At 39.2% G+C, this 19,937-nt stretch overlaps 1 protein-coding gene and 1 pseudogene across 7 annotated transcripts; both read right to left on the bottom strand.

The window, feature by feature from the left end:
- Positions 1 to 3,108: 3,108 nt before the first annotated feature.
- LOC137135782 (GTPase IMAP family member 8-like) lies at positions 3,109 to 10,391 on the bottom strand. 7 transcript variants are annotated; one of them, XR_010915498.1, is made up of 9 exons: positions 8,361 to 10,252; positions 8,006 to 8,050; positions 7,399 to 7,458; positions 6,531 to 7,166; positions 6,406 to 6,447; positions 6,270 to 6,317; positions 4,917 to 6,107; positions 3,848 to 4,826; positions 3,109 to 3,335 (listed from the first exon to the last, which is right to left on the bottom strand). XR_010915498.1 is itself a non-coding variant. In XM_067520353.1 (9 exons), the coding sequence occupies exons 3-9, from the start codon at positions 8,022 to 8,024 to the stop codon at positions 3,985 to 3,987; spliced, it is 2,838 nt and encodes a 945-aa protein (XP_067376454.1). In that variant the 5' UTR covers positions 8,025 to 8,050; positions 8,361 to 8,433; positions 10,262 to 10,391; the 3' UTR covers positions 3,109 to 3,984. The 7 variants fall into 7 exon arrangements, 6 of the variants coding, with proteins under 6 accessions (XP_067376454.1, XP_067376455.1, XP_067376456.1 ...); XM_067520353.1 differs by adding an exon at positions 10,262 to 10,391 and having other exon boundaries at positions 3,109 to 4,826; positions 8,361 to 8,433; XM_067520354.1 differs by adding an exon at positions 10,262 to 10,387 and having other exon boundaries at positions 3,109 to 4,826; positions 8,361 to 8,406.
- Positions 10,392 to 14,075: 3,684 nt separating this feature from the next.
- Positions 14,076 to 15,671, bottom strand: LOC137135774 (GTPase IMAP family member 4-like; annotated as a pseudogene).
- Between the last annotated feature and the right edge of the window lie 4,266 nt (positions 15,672 to 19,937).

Raw genomic sequence — 19,937 nt, 5'->3', positions numbered from 1 at the left:
AACTGATCCCTCAGTGTATTTAGTTCTTTTTTTTACTAAATTGTTTTAATGTTTAAAAAGTAGACAAGCTCTAAATCAGACTTCAGTTAATTAGATAATGTTAGAATCCACCTGCTGGATAGAACAGGAAAACTCTGAAAATACACACATTTACATTTAGTCATTTAGCATTTAGAGGCTTTTTTCCAAAGCGACACACAAGTGAGATACAAGACAGCAAAACTCTAAGTCAAGGAGAAAACATCAAAGCAAAGAGCTATGACAAAAGTCTTACATATTAAGATATTTCTGATTTACCAGTTGCAGGAAAAACATTTTAACTCACGTTACAAAAATATTTTCCTTCAAACAAAATAAATCCTCCATCTCTATGTAACCAGGTCTCTTATTATTTTTGTTGTAATTACACAAAGAGTCTTATGAGTCATTTCTGAAGGTCACGACCTCCAAGTGTTTGTAATTCTTCTTCTATTGTGCCCCTTATAAGTTCTGGAGACCCCTTCACTTCTCCTCTTTTGGTTTAATCCCCCTGAGGAAATGGTGAATGTCAGTGGGAGGGAGACTGAAACTAACTCAGCTGAGTTACAATAATCCACTGCCACATTAGTCCCATGGCAGGACAGCACTGATTTATTTTAGCCAACGTTAATGAAGCAAACTCTAAAGCTGCTAACTCACATGTATCTGATCCTAGCTGAGCTAGCAGCAGGACAAACAAGAAACTTGCTAAAAACTCATCCACCCTGTATCACACACAGATGTCTTACGCAGAGGTTTCTGGAGGGGGAGGTTGCTTGAGAACAGGTAGGGTAAGCAAACACAAACTCACCAGTGTCTGCTGGGGTTTTACTGACAGCCTGGAGAACTTCCTCCTCAATGTCGATTCCTATCACATGTAGGAGGCAAGATCATTTCTGGAGTCTCCTCTTCTTCAGGGAGATGAAAATTATGCACCAAAGCATCAGACTTGCCATTGTTGGAGTGGGAACAGTAGGACAGGAAGACGTAAAAGAGGTAAACAGACAAGGCCCATCAGGCCTCTCTCTCTAGGCCTGTTTCTTATGAATGGACCAGTCTCTCACCTCTACTTTGACTGGATCCATCTTGATGAAATAAACCACTATGTTTAAAGTGGTTTGTATATCGATATGTACAATATGTAGCATATGGGACAAAACATGTGGACTATAGAAACTAACTCCCATTCAGAAGATAAAGGTTCAGCTAGGACGCAATGATGCCAATAACACAAAACACTCAGGTAAAGTTTGTGTTTCCATAAACTATTAAGTTGAAACACATAAACAAAAACAGTGATGCCAGTGATGTTGAAAATAAACCAATGGTGGCTCAATGGATATAGCATCAGGATGCGATGCAGACAGCCGCGGGATCAAGTCCCACCCTACCACCCACCAGGTGTGGCCCCGCCCAGCCACCAAGGAAGAGCTGTGGCAGGAAGGGTTACACTCAAGCTAAATCAAGGTGAGGAACATGTTCTGCTGTAGTGACCCATGAAGGGACAAGACGAAAGCTGTTGATCTTTTTAAACAATTTCAGAAGTTTTACAACCTGAGAAACCTGGTTATTCATTAATGCAGATGACTAAAAAAGTCTTTGAGGAATCTGGAATTATTAAAGAATTTAAGTTGGTGTTGTTAAACCAGATCTTGAGACCATCACCATGTACTGATATCAGTCTTGTTACCGGAGTATAAATAATACATGAGACACAAACTGGAGAAACTGATCTGCAGAATCCACACATCTATGATCTTGGTCATGTATGTAACTGCTCTGTGATGTGACCACAGCTCCACATGTTTAAGAAGGGTGAACTGCAGTGTTGATGTACTAATGCAGTTTGAAAGGCACCATCTCATGTATGAAATGAAGAATTTACGATCAGCTTATCCTATAAGTTCAGGGCTGCCACAGTGGATAATTTTGTTCACATGTTGATTTGGCACAGTTTTTACTTCCTGACACATCCCTCCCCCACTTCCCCATCCCTATTATAAATGGGATGGACAGCAGCTCACCGCCATTTCAGTCTCCCCTCCCCTCCCTCCCCTTCCTCCCCTTCCTCCCCTCCCTCCCTCCCCTTCCTCCCCTCCCTCCCTCCCCTTCCTCCCCTTCCTCCTCTTCCTCCCCTTAATATATTCTAGGAACTTGGAGGAGGACCAGCAGCATGTCAGGGCTGTGCTGTTACAGTTGTTAGAATCAGCTCTATGTCAAAGTTCCACACCACTCAAACTACATTTCTTGGGTTTGTGCTTGGCCCAGCTAAGATCTTGTGGGATGGCGTTAAGGTTAGGGCAGTTGCGGACTGGCCTACCAGGATGCCTTCAACAATTACAACGATTCCTGGGGTTTGCTAACTTTGACTTCTGATTCATTCAGAACTATAGCAAGGTGGCAGCCCCTTTGCATGCTCTCACCTCTCCCAACAGACATTTATCTGGGCAGAGGAGGCAGAGAGAGTATTTGGTCATCTCAAGAAACTCTTTACCACTGCCCCCATCCTGACTATTGGCCTTTTCTGGTCTGGATGGATCACAGAAACCTGGAATATGTTTGCTCTGTCATGTGCCTCAATAGGCACACTCTGGCAGAGAGTCTCCTTCATCAGCAGACAGAGGAGGACAGGGATCAGTGATGGGGACTGATTTCACGTTCATTCTTCCTAAACTTCACCCAGTTTCCATAGGAATAAAGAGACATCACTGAATCTATGTTGGGACTTTGCTGTTGTAGATATGATGAGTCCGTCTAATCCAACTGTCCTGCAGTTAATCCTCTTTCATGAAGGAAATAGGTTGTAATCAGACTCAGAGGAGTTGATTCAGTTTTAAAGGCTGTTTGTTCTGCTGTTGAACTGTAGTGCAGACAGGAGATGTTGTTATGTAGCCAGTACTCACTCATGTACTTAATGTGGTGGACAAACTAATAGAAAAAACTGTTTCATAACATGCAGTTGCAGCCAATAAATCCTGTCAGTTTAGGTGGATGACCATGTTTTGGTAGGTTAGTGGTTGGGCCTCAATCTTCCACTGGATTTTAGTTAGTGGTATCAGAGTAAAGGGGGCTGAATACAAATACACAACACACTTTTCAGATATTTATTTGATAAAACCATTGATAATTTTCCTTTCACTTTGTGTTGGTCTATAACATAAAATCCCAATAAAATACATTTACATTTGTGGTTGTAACTTGACACAATGTGGAAAATGTTAAGGGGTATAAATACTTTCACTGTAAAAATGGAGAGAGACCACCACCAAACAGTTCACTCTGGTGCAGACAGCCACTAAGTTTCATCCTGTGAAGCCCTAAAAGCAAACAGTAATGTGAGACACATCTGACTGAAATATCTGAACTGCATGTTCAGGGGAAAATCAGAGTTTACTTAATATGTGACAATAAAGTTTTAGCAACTACGAGCAGAAAACAAAGCTTTAACATTATGCTGCTATTTAAACTGAGACTCTCTTCTTGCTGTAAAACTTGACTAAAGTCGTACAGTAAGAGCTGTAGACCTGAATGTTCTGTTACCTGCTGAGCTACTTCTGCTAGATGCACAACTGAAGCATTTACTTCCTGTGTTAAGTCATCAGCAGTCTGCACTGCTGCCTCACTATTTAAGGTAACTTTGTAACTAAGAAATAAATTACTTAAGGTGAAAATTCAAAATACAATTTATTTCAAGGGTTTCTGTTGTTAAATTATGTGAAAAAAGCCAGAGGAAGAATCCAGTTCCATGTGAGTACTATGAAGTGACAGAAAGGGATTCTGGGACTCTGCAGCAGAAAGACACTGTGGATAATGTTGTGAGCAGACTTACAGGGAAGAGTGCAGAACCAGACAGGCAAGTGCTGCCCTCTACTGGAGAGAACTGGTAACAGGAGATGGATGCCAGGGAAGGTGGAGGACCAGATAAAACAGGGAGGTGAACAGGTGGAGCATCTCAGAGGTCCAGGACTACAGGTGAGTCATAGATTTGGCAGAATACAGAAGAGCCAAACCCAGAGGACTGGGTCTGCTGTCACCTGGATCTGCCCTTTGTTCTTCCATTTTTCTTCTCATCTCCTGCATTTCTTCCTCGTGTTTTCTTTTAATCTGTTCTCTCTCTTTCTGCATCTCTTCTTCTTTCTCATTCAGGATCCTCTGTACTTCTTTCTGTATCGCTTTCTCAGCCTCTTGAAACATCTCTGTTGTGTAGTAACTTGCTTTGTTTTCTGTCACCATGGTGTCGATCTTTGTTATCAGCTCAGTCACTTGTGTGTGATTGTGTTTATCATAGTTATTAAACACATGGTATCTGTCTCCACAGTCAGAGATCAGCTTCTTAAAGGAATCATCACATTTGTTTTTGATGTAATCCTTGATTGACAGTTCTTCATGTTCTAGTGAATCTCCTCTTGTAAAAAGAATGATGGTGAACTTTTCAGAATTTTTCCCAAAGACTTGTTTGATGAGTTTTAACGTCTCCTTCTCCTCTGGTGTGAATCTTCCAATCTGTAACACCAACAGGAAGACATGTGGTCCTGGAGCCAGAAGACTGATACATTTCACCATCTCCTCACTAATCTCTTCATGGCTCAAAGTTGAGTCGAAAAGACCAGGAGTGTTGACCACAACAACAGGACGACCGTCAACTTCACTCTTTGCTTTCTGACAAAATTTGGTGACTGATGTTTGACTTGATTCAGCTGTAAACTCTTTTCTTCCTAGAATGGTGTTTCCTGAAGAACTCTTTCCACAGCCAGTTTTCCCTATCAGCACAATCTTGAGGCACTCTGAGCTCTGCTTCTCTTCTTCACCTGAAACATAAAAGAAAATAAAGTTACTTCATCATTACTTCAGTGACTAACGGAACAAAAACAGAGAAGGACATTAAAACATGTACTTACTGCTGGACTGGAGAAAGTGACCATTTATAAGTTTTGTTACTGTCTCCATCTGAACCCTGGTGAACATGTCCTTAGTGAAGCATCTGGATCCTTTCAGTCTGATCTTTTCCACAGTGTCCAACACCTTAGAGACCTGCTGTTTGTCCCTGATGCTGAGAACAACAGATCTTCCTCCACAGCTCTGACAGAGCTCCTGGATCTCCTTGTTTCCCTGTAGAAAGTTAACAACAGCTGGAGCTGTAGGATCTGAGTCCACAGTGAACAGAATTGTGGTGAAGTCATTGACTCGAGAGCTGAATGTGTTCTGGAAGGTCTGTAACTCTCCCTTGTCTTCATCAGTGAGGGGACCCACAGGTAGGACCAGGATGAAGGCATGGACCCCCTCAGGATCACAGAGGGAGATACACCTGAATGATTCCTCCATCACTGTCTCCTGAGGTTTTCCATACAAGGCAGGCAGCTCCACCAGGGAAACCCAACGTCCACACACCTCTCCCTGATTTTTAACACACTCTGATGAGTTGGAGGCTGAATGAAGCTCTGTCTGACCTAAAATGGCCTTGGCTGCTGAGGTCTTCACGGCTTCTGTTTTCCCGTACAGAACCAGGTTTAAAGCTGGTTTGATGGGTTCAGGATTTGTATTTAAGGTCTCTTCAGTAAAGGTGAGGAACTTTCCTTTGTTTCCATGTACAATGTACTCAATCTTCTCCATTAACTGCTCATGGTGACTGTCAGACATGTTGTAGTTTCTTCCTCCACATTCTTCAAGCAGCTGATTCACAGTGGAATCTGCTCCTTTCTTCTTGTCTGTTATTATGATCATTGAGTATTTAAAGGCATCTTGACCAAACAAACTCAGGATAAACTGCAGTTTTTCTTTGTCCTCTTTATTAAACTCAGATGGTTTCACTAACAGCAGCAGGACATTTGGTCCTGGTGGACAAAGATTCATGCATGTTTCCACCTCTTGTCTCAGGGTCAACTCAGACAGACTGAACATGTCTGGGGTTTTTACCACTGTTAGACGTTTCCCTCTCCACTCTGAACAGGCAGCAACACAGTGTTTGACTGGTTTCATAAACTGACTGCTGTTTTTTGATGAATGAAAAACTTCATCTCCGATGATGATGTTACCAAGTTTTGTCTTTTTGTCTTCACTTTTCCCCAACAGCACAATCCTGAGTTTAGAGACTACAACACAAAAAGAGGATGTGGAAGGTGACTACAGGTTATTTATGTCACTGATCATGTGACAGAGTAAAACACACAGAATTTAAACATATGGTAAAGATCATTTTCCATTGTTCAAATAGTTTATTTTTTTATAAAAAGTTGCAGCTATAATTTACTTACAATGAGTATTTGTATTCTTCTCTGCTGATCTAAACTGAGACCTGAACCCTATTAGAAGACAAAAACATTAATTACAGAGCTGCACATCTGTCATGGTGTTTTACTGCATCAGATAATAATGTGTAAGTTTTCTCACAGTTAAAACCAGTTCTTGTAGAATCCATGAGAAATTTCAGTCCTGTAAAACATAAGAATGAACCTAAGTAATTTTATACTCTTCATTAAACATCCTTGTTGTCACAAACATAGTTTTAAACCTACCAACATCTCTGACTGGATCCAAGTTGACATTAACTGCTCCCTCTTGTTTCAGGCTTCCATCACCACTGGGTAAATCAGATACTTCACAGTCCACATGATCTCCATCATTCTCCTTCGCAATTAGACCCATGAATGTTAACAGTTTCTGATGCTTAAGGTTTTTGTGCCACAACAACTTGTGTTTACATTTTATCATGAAGTTTCCGAACTGTGGATTCTCATTAGATTTGTCTATAAAAGCTGAACTCTCCTCTTCCTCTCTGGATGCTGTTATCAGTAACAGTGAACGATTAAATGATGCATCACCAAAGAGTTCAAGAACTGATTGTAGCCTCTTAGCGTGTTCATCAGTAAAGTCTTCAGGCTGTAGAACCAGCAGGAACACATGAGGTCCAGGATCAGAGAGTCTCACACACTTTTCTATATGTTTTGACTGCTGGTGTTCAACAATGTCAGGATGCAGCAGATCTGGAGTGTTGATGAGAACTATGTGTTTGTCCTTCAGCTGTCCACTGACTCTCAGACAGTCGTCTGGTTCTTTCTCAGTGTCAAACACAGTCTCTCCCAGTATGAAGTTCCCCACTGAGCTCCTCTCAGACCAGCTGTTCCCCAGCAGAACAACCCTCAGCTCAGAAACTAAAATCAAAACCATGAATTAAATAAAAACATTTTAATGTTTAGAAGTAAACAGAATATTTGTGTGTATAAAGCCAATGAGGAAGTCACAGTTTTTAGGGTCAGTTTATCAGCTGTTATCATCTTGAAACCTGAAACCAGTTAGTTTCCACAGATTGACTTCATACCATCCACATATAAACACTGAGATTCTAGATGTTAAAATACAGAGACTTCATCTGGTTTAACTCACAATCAGGTGGCAGATGGGGAAAGCTGCTGCTGTGCTTCAGTGGTTGTGTATCAACTGTCTCTGTGACGATAAAGAACAGTGATTCATTCAAATATTCATATGAAATCTGTAATTAAAAAACACTGTTTCTGGAAGATAAAGTGTCAAGAAAAAGTGATGTAATGAAAACTCTAGATTTCTGACATCATTTAACATCAAATGGGATCAAATGAGGATGGACGTGTGGTTTAGAACTACCCTGATTTATAAAACAGTGGAGTGTTTGCTGCTCTTCATAGAGGGGTGATGATGGCAGGACACCATGAAGGAAGTTTGCCAAAGACCAAACACCACCATGACAGTCGACAACACTACTGGGAAAATCTACTTTTCCATTAACATCATGAGTATTCAGGTAATCAACTGTTATTGCGTTGATTATTTAACCTCAAAAAATAATTTGAATGTGTAGAGAGACGGACCTGACGGCTTTAATAAACCACTGATTCTGGTGTTTACCACCAACATTAACATACACTATCAGAACATGCTAATTTGTGATCATTCGAATGGTACAAGGAGACGCTGTGTTACAGGAGCCAGACTATTAAACTCAGATTTCACTCACCTGGTTCTGCAGTCGCCATAATGTGTCTCTACTGGAGACCAACAGCTGGTCCAAGAGAAAAGTGCAAAATATTATTTATTACCTTAATGTGACACCAGGATGATTCTTAACACAGAGACAGAACCAGTGTAGTAAATGCAATTTGTTTTACATCATGATCATCATCATAAACATAACATAGCAGCACTTTGATTTATTTTTACAACAATTACAATTTGTTTAGTCCTTGTTTGACCTGTACGTCTTCTGTAACTTGCTGTACATTTTTATTTAGAGCCAATGAAAACCTTACTTAAAGTCCCAATACAGAACTTAGGTGGCAAGTAACTGGGTCACTTCAATAAAAACTGTTCACCTGGCAAAAAGGTTCCAACAGTTCTCACATCTGAGGATCCCAGGGTCTGAGAGACAAAGTCATCAAGTCATCACTGCAGAAAAAAGAACTACCTGATAAAAGCTTTATTTTAGTGTAGTCAGTTTTTTTGTTTTGCTAAATGCACATTTTGACATAACGCAGCCTTTTTTTAACAGATGAGAATGTTGGTTAGTAAAAAACATGCAACATGCAAACTGCACACAGAAAAGCTGTAACTGGCCTGGGATTTGAACCAGGGACCTTCTAGCTGTGAGACTGCAGAGCTAAGCACTTCACCACACTGCTGCCTTGGACAATGTCTCACATAGTTAAAAACTTTACACAGACTCTTATTCTAGGGAATTGTCCTTCTGTCCCGTATTGACTCACAATGCGTTATACTAATATTGGAAAAGCATATTATTGTTTCTCCAAAGATTTGAGAAGATGAACCTAATCCGCTCATATCCATCGTTGGAGTAACAAGCCCTTTATCATCAGGGTGAACACTAACGGCTCCTGTCACTTGTCCTGAGGACAGATTTGTTCACATTGGCAGTATAAGAAACAGTTATTAGGATTTACTGAACCAGATACTGAGATAAGATCACACTGACTCTTTACATGGACATAAGTCACCAGGTTACTCAGAGAAACCAGCTTTCTCAGATCATTTTACATGCAGGTAATGAACTGTTATGGATTTCTCCTCCACCTCGGACTGATGTTGGAAGCACAACAGGTGCTGTGTGTGTCAGTGCAGAGAGAGACAGCAGAGCTACACAATGAGAATTGTATAAATAATACAGTTCTTGGTTATGTAGGCTTCTGCAGACCACACGTGTTAGTGTCAGTCAGACCTTGGGGGGATTTAAAAACGAGGCAGCATCACTCCTGTTCTAATGACTTCTCCTTTCATTCACCACTACAACCCACTGCTCTGTATTTTGTCCTGCTGACTTGAAACTGGCTTCATCAGATTCAAATCTCTGACTGTCACCTACAGAGTAGTTGACTCAACAGCACCTTCCTACCTGGACTTTCTCATCCAGGTCCACAGTCCCTGTCTCCCTCTGACTGTCTGATGGTCCCTTCACCACACAGCAAAAGATTCCAAGAAAAACTCAACTCTTCTTTAACTCAAAGTTCCTATGAACTTAAATAACTAAAAAACTTTTCCTGTCTGTTCCTGCCTCATGTTACACTTGTGTGTCATGAAACTGAAACATTTCCTCTCACAGCACTTTGATTTAATGCTTTGTTCCTCAGCTATAAGCATCTAGCAAATGAATGAATGTGAATGTTACGTCATGTTTCACGTTAATATTCAAATCCTAAACACACAGGCTGTTCCTCACACACTTCTTACCATTGTCTCAGACTCCAAGTGTTGTTTTGTTGAATCAGCACAATTTCTTTTTATTCCACAAATTCAAATCGTTTGGGCATCCAGCTTAAAAACTGTGCCAAATCAACATGCGGACAATGATCCGCTGTGCCAACCCTAAGCCGAAAGGACAAAATAATAAAAAAATAATAATCCCCCCCCCTGTGTTACCTGCCAACACCTACTTTCAGAGAATTAGGCCTTAACATTGACTGACTGCAATTCCGGATCCCACCACACTTCTGGTTTTATTTTAGCAATGAACATAAGTTACTGAGTACAAAACGCAGAAGTGTTGGAAAAAACACAAAGTCGTTTCTTAACAAATTGTTACAGGATCAGATTCCTACTTAAAGCAAATACTGTATTTCTCTGACTTTTGTCACCGGAAACCACCAAACGTAACGTTACACTGTCACAGACAAATCGGTGAACTCACTACTGAAATCACTGAATAAACTGAGGCTGATCGCGATGAGTTTTCATTTACTGTGCAGTTAAACAGTTAACTTACCAAAGCCACCGATGAACCGATAGTTTAATCCGCTTTTTTTTTTTTTTTTTTTTTATCTTTAACTAGTTTTGTTCGCGTTAAATCTCCAGCTCAATTTCTAGCTGCGTCACAGAGCAACGATCAAAGTGAAAGTGTTTAAGAAGAAACTTGTAGATGCGGAAGCCCGCAGCGATCAGAACAGAACAAAGTCTCATAACTCTCATACTATAAAAACGGAAAACTGAAGGTAGATATTATTATTGTGTGTTTAGGTTGTGTACTTGTTACAGTAATTGTGTTACCAAAAAATTAAATAAAAACAATTATTAAATATTTCACATTTTTACCTTAATTCTTCCTCAAAAATTGAAGTACACATACAACTTTACAGCTGAAACACTGAAGAGAACCACACGACCAAATGAATGAATGAATTAATAAAGCTAACTTTAGACGTGATCTCAGGTAAAATTGACGCCTCATTATGAAACATTAAATTTACATAACGTATCAAATGAAACAAGTATTCAAAGCTACAGAAAACAAAACATATTTTAATTGATAATAGCCAAAGTCCTAAAAGTAGAGCAGATTGTATTTCTACATTTATATATTCTACTTTCTCTTTCGTTGTACAGCAGAATACTTGTAAAGAAATAAATAAGACCTTAATCAATTTTGTAAAAAATCGAAGGCATCACCTGAAAAAGTCAGTTATTTTATTCTATAACAACAATAACTAAATTACAACAAATGGTTAACTTATTTTCATATCCACAAGTCAAAGTTTTCAAAAGCCGTCACATTCTTTGAATCATTTATTGAAATTGATAACATATTAAATCCATTAAACTGATGCAAAACAAAAAATCACAAACCTCAAACAATTGATTTCTTTGAAGAGATATTTAACAAAATGTTAACTTGATCTCTCTACAACCCAACTGATCCCTCAGTGTATTTAGTTCTTTTTTTTACTAAATTGTTTTAATGTTTAAAAAGTAGACAAGCTCTAAATCAGACTTCAGTTAATTAGATAATGTTAGAATCCACCTGCTGGATAGAACAGGAAAACTCTGAAAATACACACATTTACATTTAGTCATTTAGCATTTAGAGGCTTTTTTCCAAAGCGACTTACAAGTGAGATACAAGGCAGCAAAACTCTAAGTCAAGGAGAAAACATCAAAGCAAAGAGCTATGACAAAAGTCTTACATATTAAGATATTTCTGATTTACCAGTTGCAGGAAAAACATTTTAACTCACGTTACAAAAATATTTTCCTTCAAACAAAATAAATCCTCCATCTCTATGTAACCAGGTCTCTTATTATTTTTGTTGTAATTACACAAAGAGTCTTATGAGTCATTTCTGAAGGTCACGACCTCCAAGTGTTTGTAATTCTTCTTCTATTGTGCCCCTTATAAGTTCTGGAGACCCCTTCACTTCTCCTCTTTTGGTTTAATCCCCCTGAGGAAATGGTGAATGTCAGTGGGAGGGAGACTGAAACTAACTCAGCTGAGTTACAATAATCCACTGCCACATTAGTCCCATGGCAGGACAGCACTGATTTATTTTAGCCAACGTTAATGAAGCAAACTCTAAAGCTGCTAACTCACATGTATCTGATCCTAGCTGAGCTAGCAGCAGGACAAACAAGAAACTTGCTAAAAACTCATCCACCCTGTATCACACACAGATGTCTTACGCAGAGGTTTCTGGAGGGGGAGGTTGCTTGAGAACAGGTAGGGTAAGCAAACACAAACTCACCAGTGTCTGCTGGGGTTTTACTGACAGCCTGGAGAACTTCCTCCTCAATGTCGATTCCTATCACATGTAGGAGGCAAGATCATTTCTGGAGTCTCCTCTTCTTCAGGGAGATGAAAATTATGCACCAAAGCATCAGACTTGCCATTGTTGGAGTGGGAACAGTAGGACAGGAAGACGTAAAAGAGGTAAACAGACAAGGCCCATCAGGCCTCTCTCTCTAGGCCTGTTTCTTATGAATGGACCAGTCTCTCACCTCTACTTTGACTGGATCCATCTTGATGAAATAAACCACTATGTTTAAAGTGGTTTGTATATCGATATGTACAATATGTAGCATATGGGACAAAACATGTGGACTATAGAAACTAACTCCCATTCAGAAGATAAAGGTTCAGCTAGGACGCAATGATGCCAATAACACAAAACACTCAGGTAAAGTTTGTGTTTCCATAAACTATTAAGTTGAAACACATAAACAAAAACAGTGATGCCAGTGATGTTGAAAATAAACCAATGGTGGCTCAATGGATATAGCATCAGGATGCGATGCAGACAGCCGCGGGATCAAGTCCCACCCTACCACCCACCAGGTGTGGCCCCGCCCAGCCACCAAGGAAGAGCTGTGGCAGGAAGGGTTACACTCAAGCTAAATCAAGGTGAGGAACATGTTCTGCTGTAGTGACCCATGAAGGGACAAGACGAAAGCTGTTGATCTTTTTAAACAATTTCAGAAGTTTTACAACCTGAGAAACCTGGTTATTCATTAATGCAGATGACTAAAAAAGTCTTTGAGGAATCTGGAATTATTAAAGAATTTAAGTTGGTGTTGTTAAACCAGATCTTGAGACCATCACCATGTACTGATATCAGTCTTGTTACTGGAGTATAAATAATACATGAGACACAAACTGGAGAAACTGATCTGCAGAATCCACACATCTATGATCTTGGTCATGTATGTAACTGCTCTGTGATGTGACCACAGCTCCACATGTTTAAGAAGGGTGAACTGCAGTGTTGATGTACTAATGCAGTTTGAAAGGCACCATCTCATGTATGAAATGAAGAATTTACGATCAGCTTATCCTATAAGTTCAGGGCTGCCACAGTGGATAATTTTGTTCACATGTTGATTTGGCACAGTTTTTACTTCCTGACACATCCCTCCCCCACTTCCCCATCCCTATTATAAATGGGATGGACAGCAGCTCACCGCCATTTCAGTCTCCCCTCCCCTTCCTCCCCTTCCTCCCCTTCCTCCCCTCCCTCCCCTCCCTCCCCTTCCTCCCCTTCCTCCCCTCCCTCCCCTCCCTCCCCTTCCTCCCCCTCCTCCCCTCCCTCCCCTTCCTCCCCTTCCTCACACATCCCAACCATTGATCATTTTCCTTTCACTTTGTGTTGGTCTATAACATAAAATCCCAATAAAATACATTTACATTTGTGGTTGTAACTTGACACAATGTGGAAAATGTTAAGGGGTATAAATACTTTCACTGTAAAAATGGAGAGAGACCACCACCAAACAGTTCACTCTGGTGCAGACAGCCACTAAGTTTCATCCTGTGAAGCCCTAAAAGCAAACAGTAATGTGAGACACATCTGACTGAAATATCTGAACTGCATGTTCAGGGGAAAATCAGAGTTTACTTAATATGTGACAATAAAGTTTTAGCAACTACGAGCAGAAAACAAAGCTTTAACATTATGCTGCTATTTAAACTGAGACTCTCTTCTTGCTGTAAAACTTGACTAAAGTCGTACAGTAAGAGCTGTAGACCTGAATGTTCTGTTACCTGCTGAGCTACTTCTGCTAGATGCACAACTGAAGCATTTACTTCCTGTGTTAAGTCATCAGCAGTCTGCACTGCTGCCTCACTATTTAAGGTAGTGCAACTTTTTTGTAACTAAGAAATAAATTACTTAAGGTGAAAATTCAAAATACATTTTTTTTACATTTTTTTTTACATTTCCAACATCTTCCTTTGCACCTAAATCTTGAAAAAAAAAAAACCTAAGTTCCTTTCTGCTCTTTCGTGCACTTGCATCTCATGAAACGAAAACACATCTTCTGATTGGACTGTGCTAAGATGTTTTCTCTTTGACTTTGATGAAAGCATCTGCCAAATGACTAAATGTAAATGTCAAATGTTCTGTGTCTACAGTCGTGACATCTACAGGCCAAGCACTGGTCTACGTGAGCAAAGCCCCAACTTTTGTTGGTACCTTGAATTTGAATGAAAGGGGCTTAAATGGGGGCAGTTACTTTAAAGTGTATACACCCCCCTAGCAGGCAACAGGACAAGGGGCTGCTGTTAAAAAGCTGAGAACTTGAGAACTGCATAACATTTGGGCAACACTACTACTGAAACACATTTGGGGCTTAAGCATGAGAAAACCATATTTCAAGTCATGCGACCTATTGGGTCAAATTCTGTTCATTTTATGTGGAGCTTTCATTTATACTGACCCCCTCCTTTCATTTCTTTGTCCTTTTCCCATACATCCACCTTAGCTGTTGCCTCTGCAGTTCCAGGTGCAGTTCCATGTGAGTACTATGAAGTGACAGAAAGGGATTCTGGGACTCTGCAGCAGAAAGACACTGTGGATAATGTTGTGAGCAGACTTACAGGGAAGAGTGCAGAACCAGACAGGCAAGTGCTGCCCTCTACTGGAGAGAACTGGTAACAGGAGATGGATGCCAGGGAAGGTGGAGGACCAGATAAAACAGGGACGTGAACAGGTGGAGCATCTCAGAGGTCCAGGACTACAGGTGAGTCATAGATTTGGCAGAATACAGAAGAGCCAAACCCAGAGGACTGGGTCTGCTGTCACCTGGATCTGCCCTTTGTTCTTCCATTTTTCTTCTCATCTCCTGCATTTCTTCCTCGTGTTTTCTTTTAATCTGTTCTCTCTCTTTCTGCATCTCTTCTTCTTTCTCATTCAGGATCCTCTGTACTTCTTTCTGTATCGCTTCCTCAGCCTCTTGAAACATCTCTGTTGTGTAGTAACTTGCTTTGTTTTCTGTCACCATGGTGTCGATCTTTGTTATAAGCTCAGTCACTTGTGTGTGATTGTGTTTATCATAGTTATTAAACACATGGTATCTGTCGCCACAGTCAGAGATCAGCTTCTTAAAGGAATCATCACATTTTTCCCAAAGACTTGTTTGATGAGTTTTAACGTCTCCTTCTCCTCTGGTGTGAATCTTCCAATCTGTAACACCAACAGGAAGACATGTGGTCCTGGAGCCAGAAGACTGATACATTTCACCATCTCCTCATTAACTTCTTCATGGCTCAAGGTTGAGTCGAAAAGACCAGGAGTATCGACCACAACAACAGGACGACCGTCAACTTCACTCTTTGCTTTCTGACAAAATTTGGTGACTGATGTTTGACTTGATTCAGCTGTAAACTCTTTTCTTCCTAGAATGGTGTTTCCTGAAGAACTCTTTCCACAGCCAGTTTTCCCTATCAGCACAATCTTGAGGCACTCTGAGCTCTGCTTCTCTTCTTCACCTGAAACATAAAAGAAAATAAAGTTACTTCATCATTACTTCAGTGACTAACGGAACAAAAACAGAGAAGGACATTAAAACATGTACTTACTGCTGGACTGGAGAAAGTGACCATTTATAAGTTTTGTTACTGTCTCCATCTGAACCCTAAAAACAAGCAAACTGATTGGACAGAATACCAATTTATAATATTTTGAATTAACACCATTCTGGCTGATTCCAAAATGAGCAGGTAAATTGGTAACAGGTGAGGGAAATTCACCAATGGGTCAACACATCATGGGAAAACTGTCCAGGGCTGCATCATTTCATCAAGTCATATTTTGATTAGTGTGGACAATATTGTGATTTACGGTACCACAAATTATTATGGGCTTGCTAATTTTTAAATGTGTATTTTTCAACTCAAAGTAGCAAGATTTTAAAAAATTAGATTATATGTCGACTTACTTTACTTAAATCTTTATTTAAATCTACTTCTAATATGAAAACCTTTTATTGTAGAGGTTTATCACACATTTATTTTTGCCATATATATTTATGCGTTTACATATTAACATATGTGTTTATTTTTTATTGGAGTTTTAAGGGACAAACAGTGGCAATAAGTGATTTGCACTGTCCCTGAAGGTCTCACACATCTTTTCCCAATGAAACGCAGATGGCCTAAACTTTGCAGTGCCCCTAAACTCATCTTACTGACACCAGTTTGACAGGCCGATGCAGGGGCTGTATTTCTGTAGTGAGTGAAGTAGTTCTAGAGACTTAGTTCTCAGGACCACCACCCGGGGAACTTTCCCCTAGAAGTATTTACTTTCAAGGGCTTTTCCTCTGTTTGCAGTTACACCACAAGTACACAGGCTGACAGTGTCTTTAATCAACTATCATGAGTCTGCAGACTTTTGTAATATCTGTTAAAACACTTATATTCAACTTGATTTCAACTTTCCCTTCAGGTAAACGGCAGTAACGTGTGTCATTTTCAACTCTGGCACCAGCTTTTATTATTCATTATAACATTTTAAAAGCTATGAACAGGAGCAAGCAGTAAATTGTATAAATAAGGGTGCACTCCATTTGTGACCAGAAGCTGGAATTTTCATGTTCCCAATTATAAATTTTAAATACAACCCCTATTCCAAAGAACTTGTTAAGATGTGTAAAACATGAATAAAACCAAAATGTAACGATTTGAAGATCTCATCGACCCACATTCATATTCACAACAGAACACAAACAACATATCAGATGTTCAAACTGAACATTTTTACCATTTCATGGAAAATATTAGCTCATTTTTAATTTGATGGCAGCAACACATCTCACAAAAGTTGGAACAGGGTGATTTTTACCATTGTGTAGCGTCCTGTCTTCTTTTAACAAACGTCTGGGAAGTGAGGAGACCAATTCGTGGAGTTTTACAGAGGAATGTTGTCCCATTTTTGTCTGACGCAGGATTCTAGCTGCTCCACAGTTCTGGGCCTTATCTGCCAGATTTTTAGTTTTATGATACAGCAAATGTTTTCTATTGGTGAAAGGTCTGGACTGCAGACAGGCCAGTTCCAGCTTCTTCTTAGGATGATACAGCTTTAACTTACATTTGTGGATTGCACAGTGAACTTAATTTCTAGAAGTGTCCCTGAGCCTACGCAGTGATGTCCGGTAGAGAATCATGTCTGTTTTTAATGCAGTGCTGCTTCCTGGGGTGCATCCTTTTGTTTAGCTGAACAAGAAGACCCTCTAACAGCTGAAGCCCACAGCAGCTCCACCTGCAATGGTAACTTAAGACATAATTAACTCAAGCAAAAAAAAAGAAAGTGTGATTGTACAGAAGTTAACCACAAATAGAATCTAATTTACTATTTCTATTTTCTATTTCTAAAAATGAAATGACTCCTTATTTGATAATCTGTACAATAAAATCTGTTTTATGTACTAAATTACCAAATGTAAATTTAGAAAGCAACTGACATATACTGACATATAAGTAGACTGTGTGGCAGCAGGGGCATAGTTACACTACATTTGACTCAGCCTGATGTACATCCTTAGTCTCAGCAGTTTAAAAAATCTAGAAGGACTCAAACGAACACGTTACTCTGGCATACACAGTTCAACATGGCTGTTGTTGACCTGACTTTTTACCTGTGTTTGGTTTTAATTCTTTAGATCTAAACTGTCGTATTGCTAACTTGGACTTAAATAAAATTATCTGAACTTCTAATATTATTTATGTCAGAAATTATTTATGGTATTTTTATTTATACATTAGTTGGGTTTTCCCAACTCCACATACCAAGAACACCTAAAAGCTGCTTGTAAAATATTACAGCTTTTGAAAATTCATATCTAAGGAAGATTTCTTGCAGTGCAAGTCGATGTCTCCGTGTAATGAATGTTTAAGCTTTTGCCATATTGTTACTAGAATAAATTGAGTCATTCCTAATTTATATCGGTATGTATCATGATATAACTACCTATGTTCTATAAAATATGTACACTCACTTAGTTTAACCTTCTAATATTTAGGTTTACATGGACAGTGTATAATTTGTATTCAGCCAGTTCATTGATCTCTTGATGATTAAGATTGATATTGGGTTTACGTATAAATTACAATACAGACTTGATAACATTAAATTAACATAATTCACTGGTGCTATAAAGTTTTTGAAAATTCTAAATTTGGTTCAAATATTGCACAGCCAACACGGGTATTCATTAAAGATGAAAGAAGGCACTTTATTTGGTAGTAGATTGTACAATAGAGACTCTACAATAAAGAAATAAAACAGTAAATACAATAACTTATGACCATTTTGCATACAATAAACTTACTGTATGCATCAATTATTTGTGCAGATTTCCATGTTAACCAACAGAAAAAGAAGTTTGTTTGAAATCTTTGCAAATTTATTAGACATTTTAAAAAAAAGTATTTGTGGCCTTTGCTTAATACTTTGTTGAAGCACCTTTAGCACCAATAACAGCCTCAAGTCTTTTGGAGTATGATGCTACAAGCTTGGAACACTGATTTATGGGCAGTTTCTTCCATTCTTCTTTCAGTACCTCTCAAGCTCCATCAGGTTGGATGGGGAGCATCGATGCACAGCCATTTTCAGATCTCTCCAGAGATGTTCAATCGGGTTCCAGTCTGGGCTCTGGCTGGGCCACTCAAGGACATTCAGAGTTGTAGCCACTCCTTTGTTATCTTGGCTGTGTGCTTAGGGCTGTTGTCCTGAAAGATAAATCCTTGCCCCAGTCTGAGCTCCAGAGTTCTCTGGAACAGGTTTTCATCAAGGACATGCTGCATTAATCTTTCGCTTGATCCTGACTAGTCTTATCTGTACCCTTCCCCAGATCTGTGCCTTGATACAATCCTGTCTCTGAGGTCTACAGACAATTCCTTGGACTTCATGTCTTGGTTTGTGCTCTGACATGTACTGTTAACTGTGGGACCTTATCCAGACAGGTGTATGCTTTTCAAATCGTGTTCAATCAACTGAATTTCCACCAGGTGGACTCCAATCAAGTTGTAGTGATCCACTTATATATGATAGTGATGATAGTTTTTCCACTGATCAGTGGAAACAAGATGCACCAGAGCTCTAGCTTGAGTGTCATGGCAAAGGCTGTGAATACTTATGTTCATGCGATTATTTTTCGCAAATAAATATGCTTTCAAACAAACATCCTTCACATTGTCATTATGGGTATTGTTTATAGAATTTTGATGAAAATAATGAATTTAATTTTGGAAGCCTGTAGCCTAACAAAATGTGGAAAAAGTTCAGAACTGGGAAAACTTTCTGGATGCACTGTATAACCAATAACTTCTTCAAATAAATACTACTAATAAATTGTCAAATACAATCCAGTGGAGACTGTTTGGTACGGTTTGGACCATTTGGTAACAGAAACATCCTAAAATCATATTAATGAAAAAGCAATCTACTGTATATCTGCTATGATATGAGGGATTTATAGTTGCAAGATATTAATATGCATATGTAGCATGTGCATTATTGTCTCTGTGCATTATACATACTTTCTGCATTTTATTTCATTCATTTTATTTTCTATATGTGACCTTTCACCAGTCATGACATCACTTCCTGTCGATTCGCGCAGCTTTTCTCAGTCGGCCAGTGGTCTTTCTGATTAAGGGTGATTCAGTGTAAGTGCTCTTATTTTTATAATGTTAAAGAATGTTTTAAACGGGGAAAAAAAGTTTTTTCAAACAATGTTTGGAAAAAATCGTTCAAATGTAATAGATCGCTGTTTTAGCGTTCATTCAGATTTATGGGTGTATTTGCTGGACTGTGCAAATTAATACGACAGAAAAGTTTGTCTAGCAAAGCAAACAGTCGGTTTCTCATGGGATCCGCTCCTGTTTTTCATAAGCATGT

The sequence above is a fragment of the Channa argus genome, chromosome 11 (assembly GCF_033026475.1).
Source record: "Channa argus isolate prfri chromosome 11, Channa argus male v1.0, whole genome shotgun sequence".
Lineage (NCBI taxonomy): Eukaryota > Metazoa > Chordata > Actinopteri > Anabantiformes > Channidae > Channa > Channa argus.
This window is presented reverse-complemented; position numbering and strand designations above follow the sequence as displayed.

Coding starts and splice junctions, on each gene's coding strand:
- LOC137135782 (XM_067520353.1), bottom strand. Junction 6,108..6,269: donor GAAGAATACAAATACTCATT/GTAAGTAAATTA, acceptor TTTGTGTTGTAG/TCTCTAAACTCAGGATTGTG. Junction 4,827..4,916: donor TCACTTTCTCCAGTCCAGCA/GTAAGTACATGT, acceptor TTTATGTTTCAG/GTGAAGAAGAGAAGCAGAGC.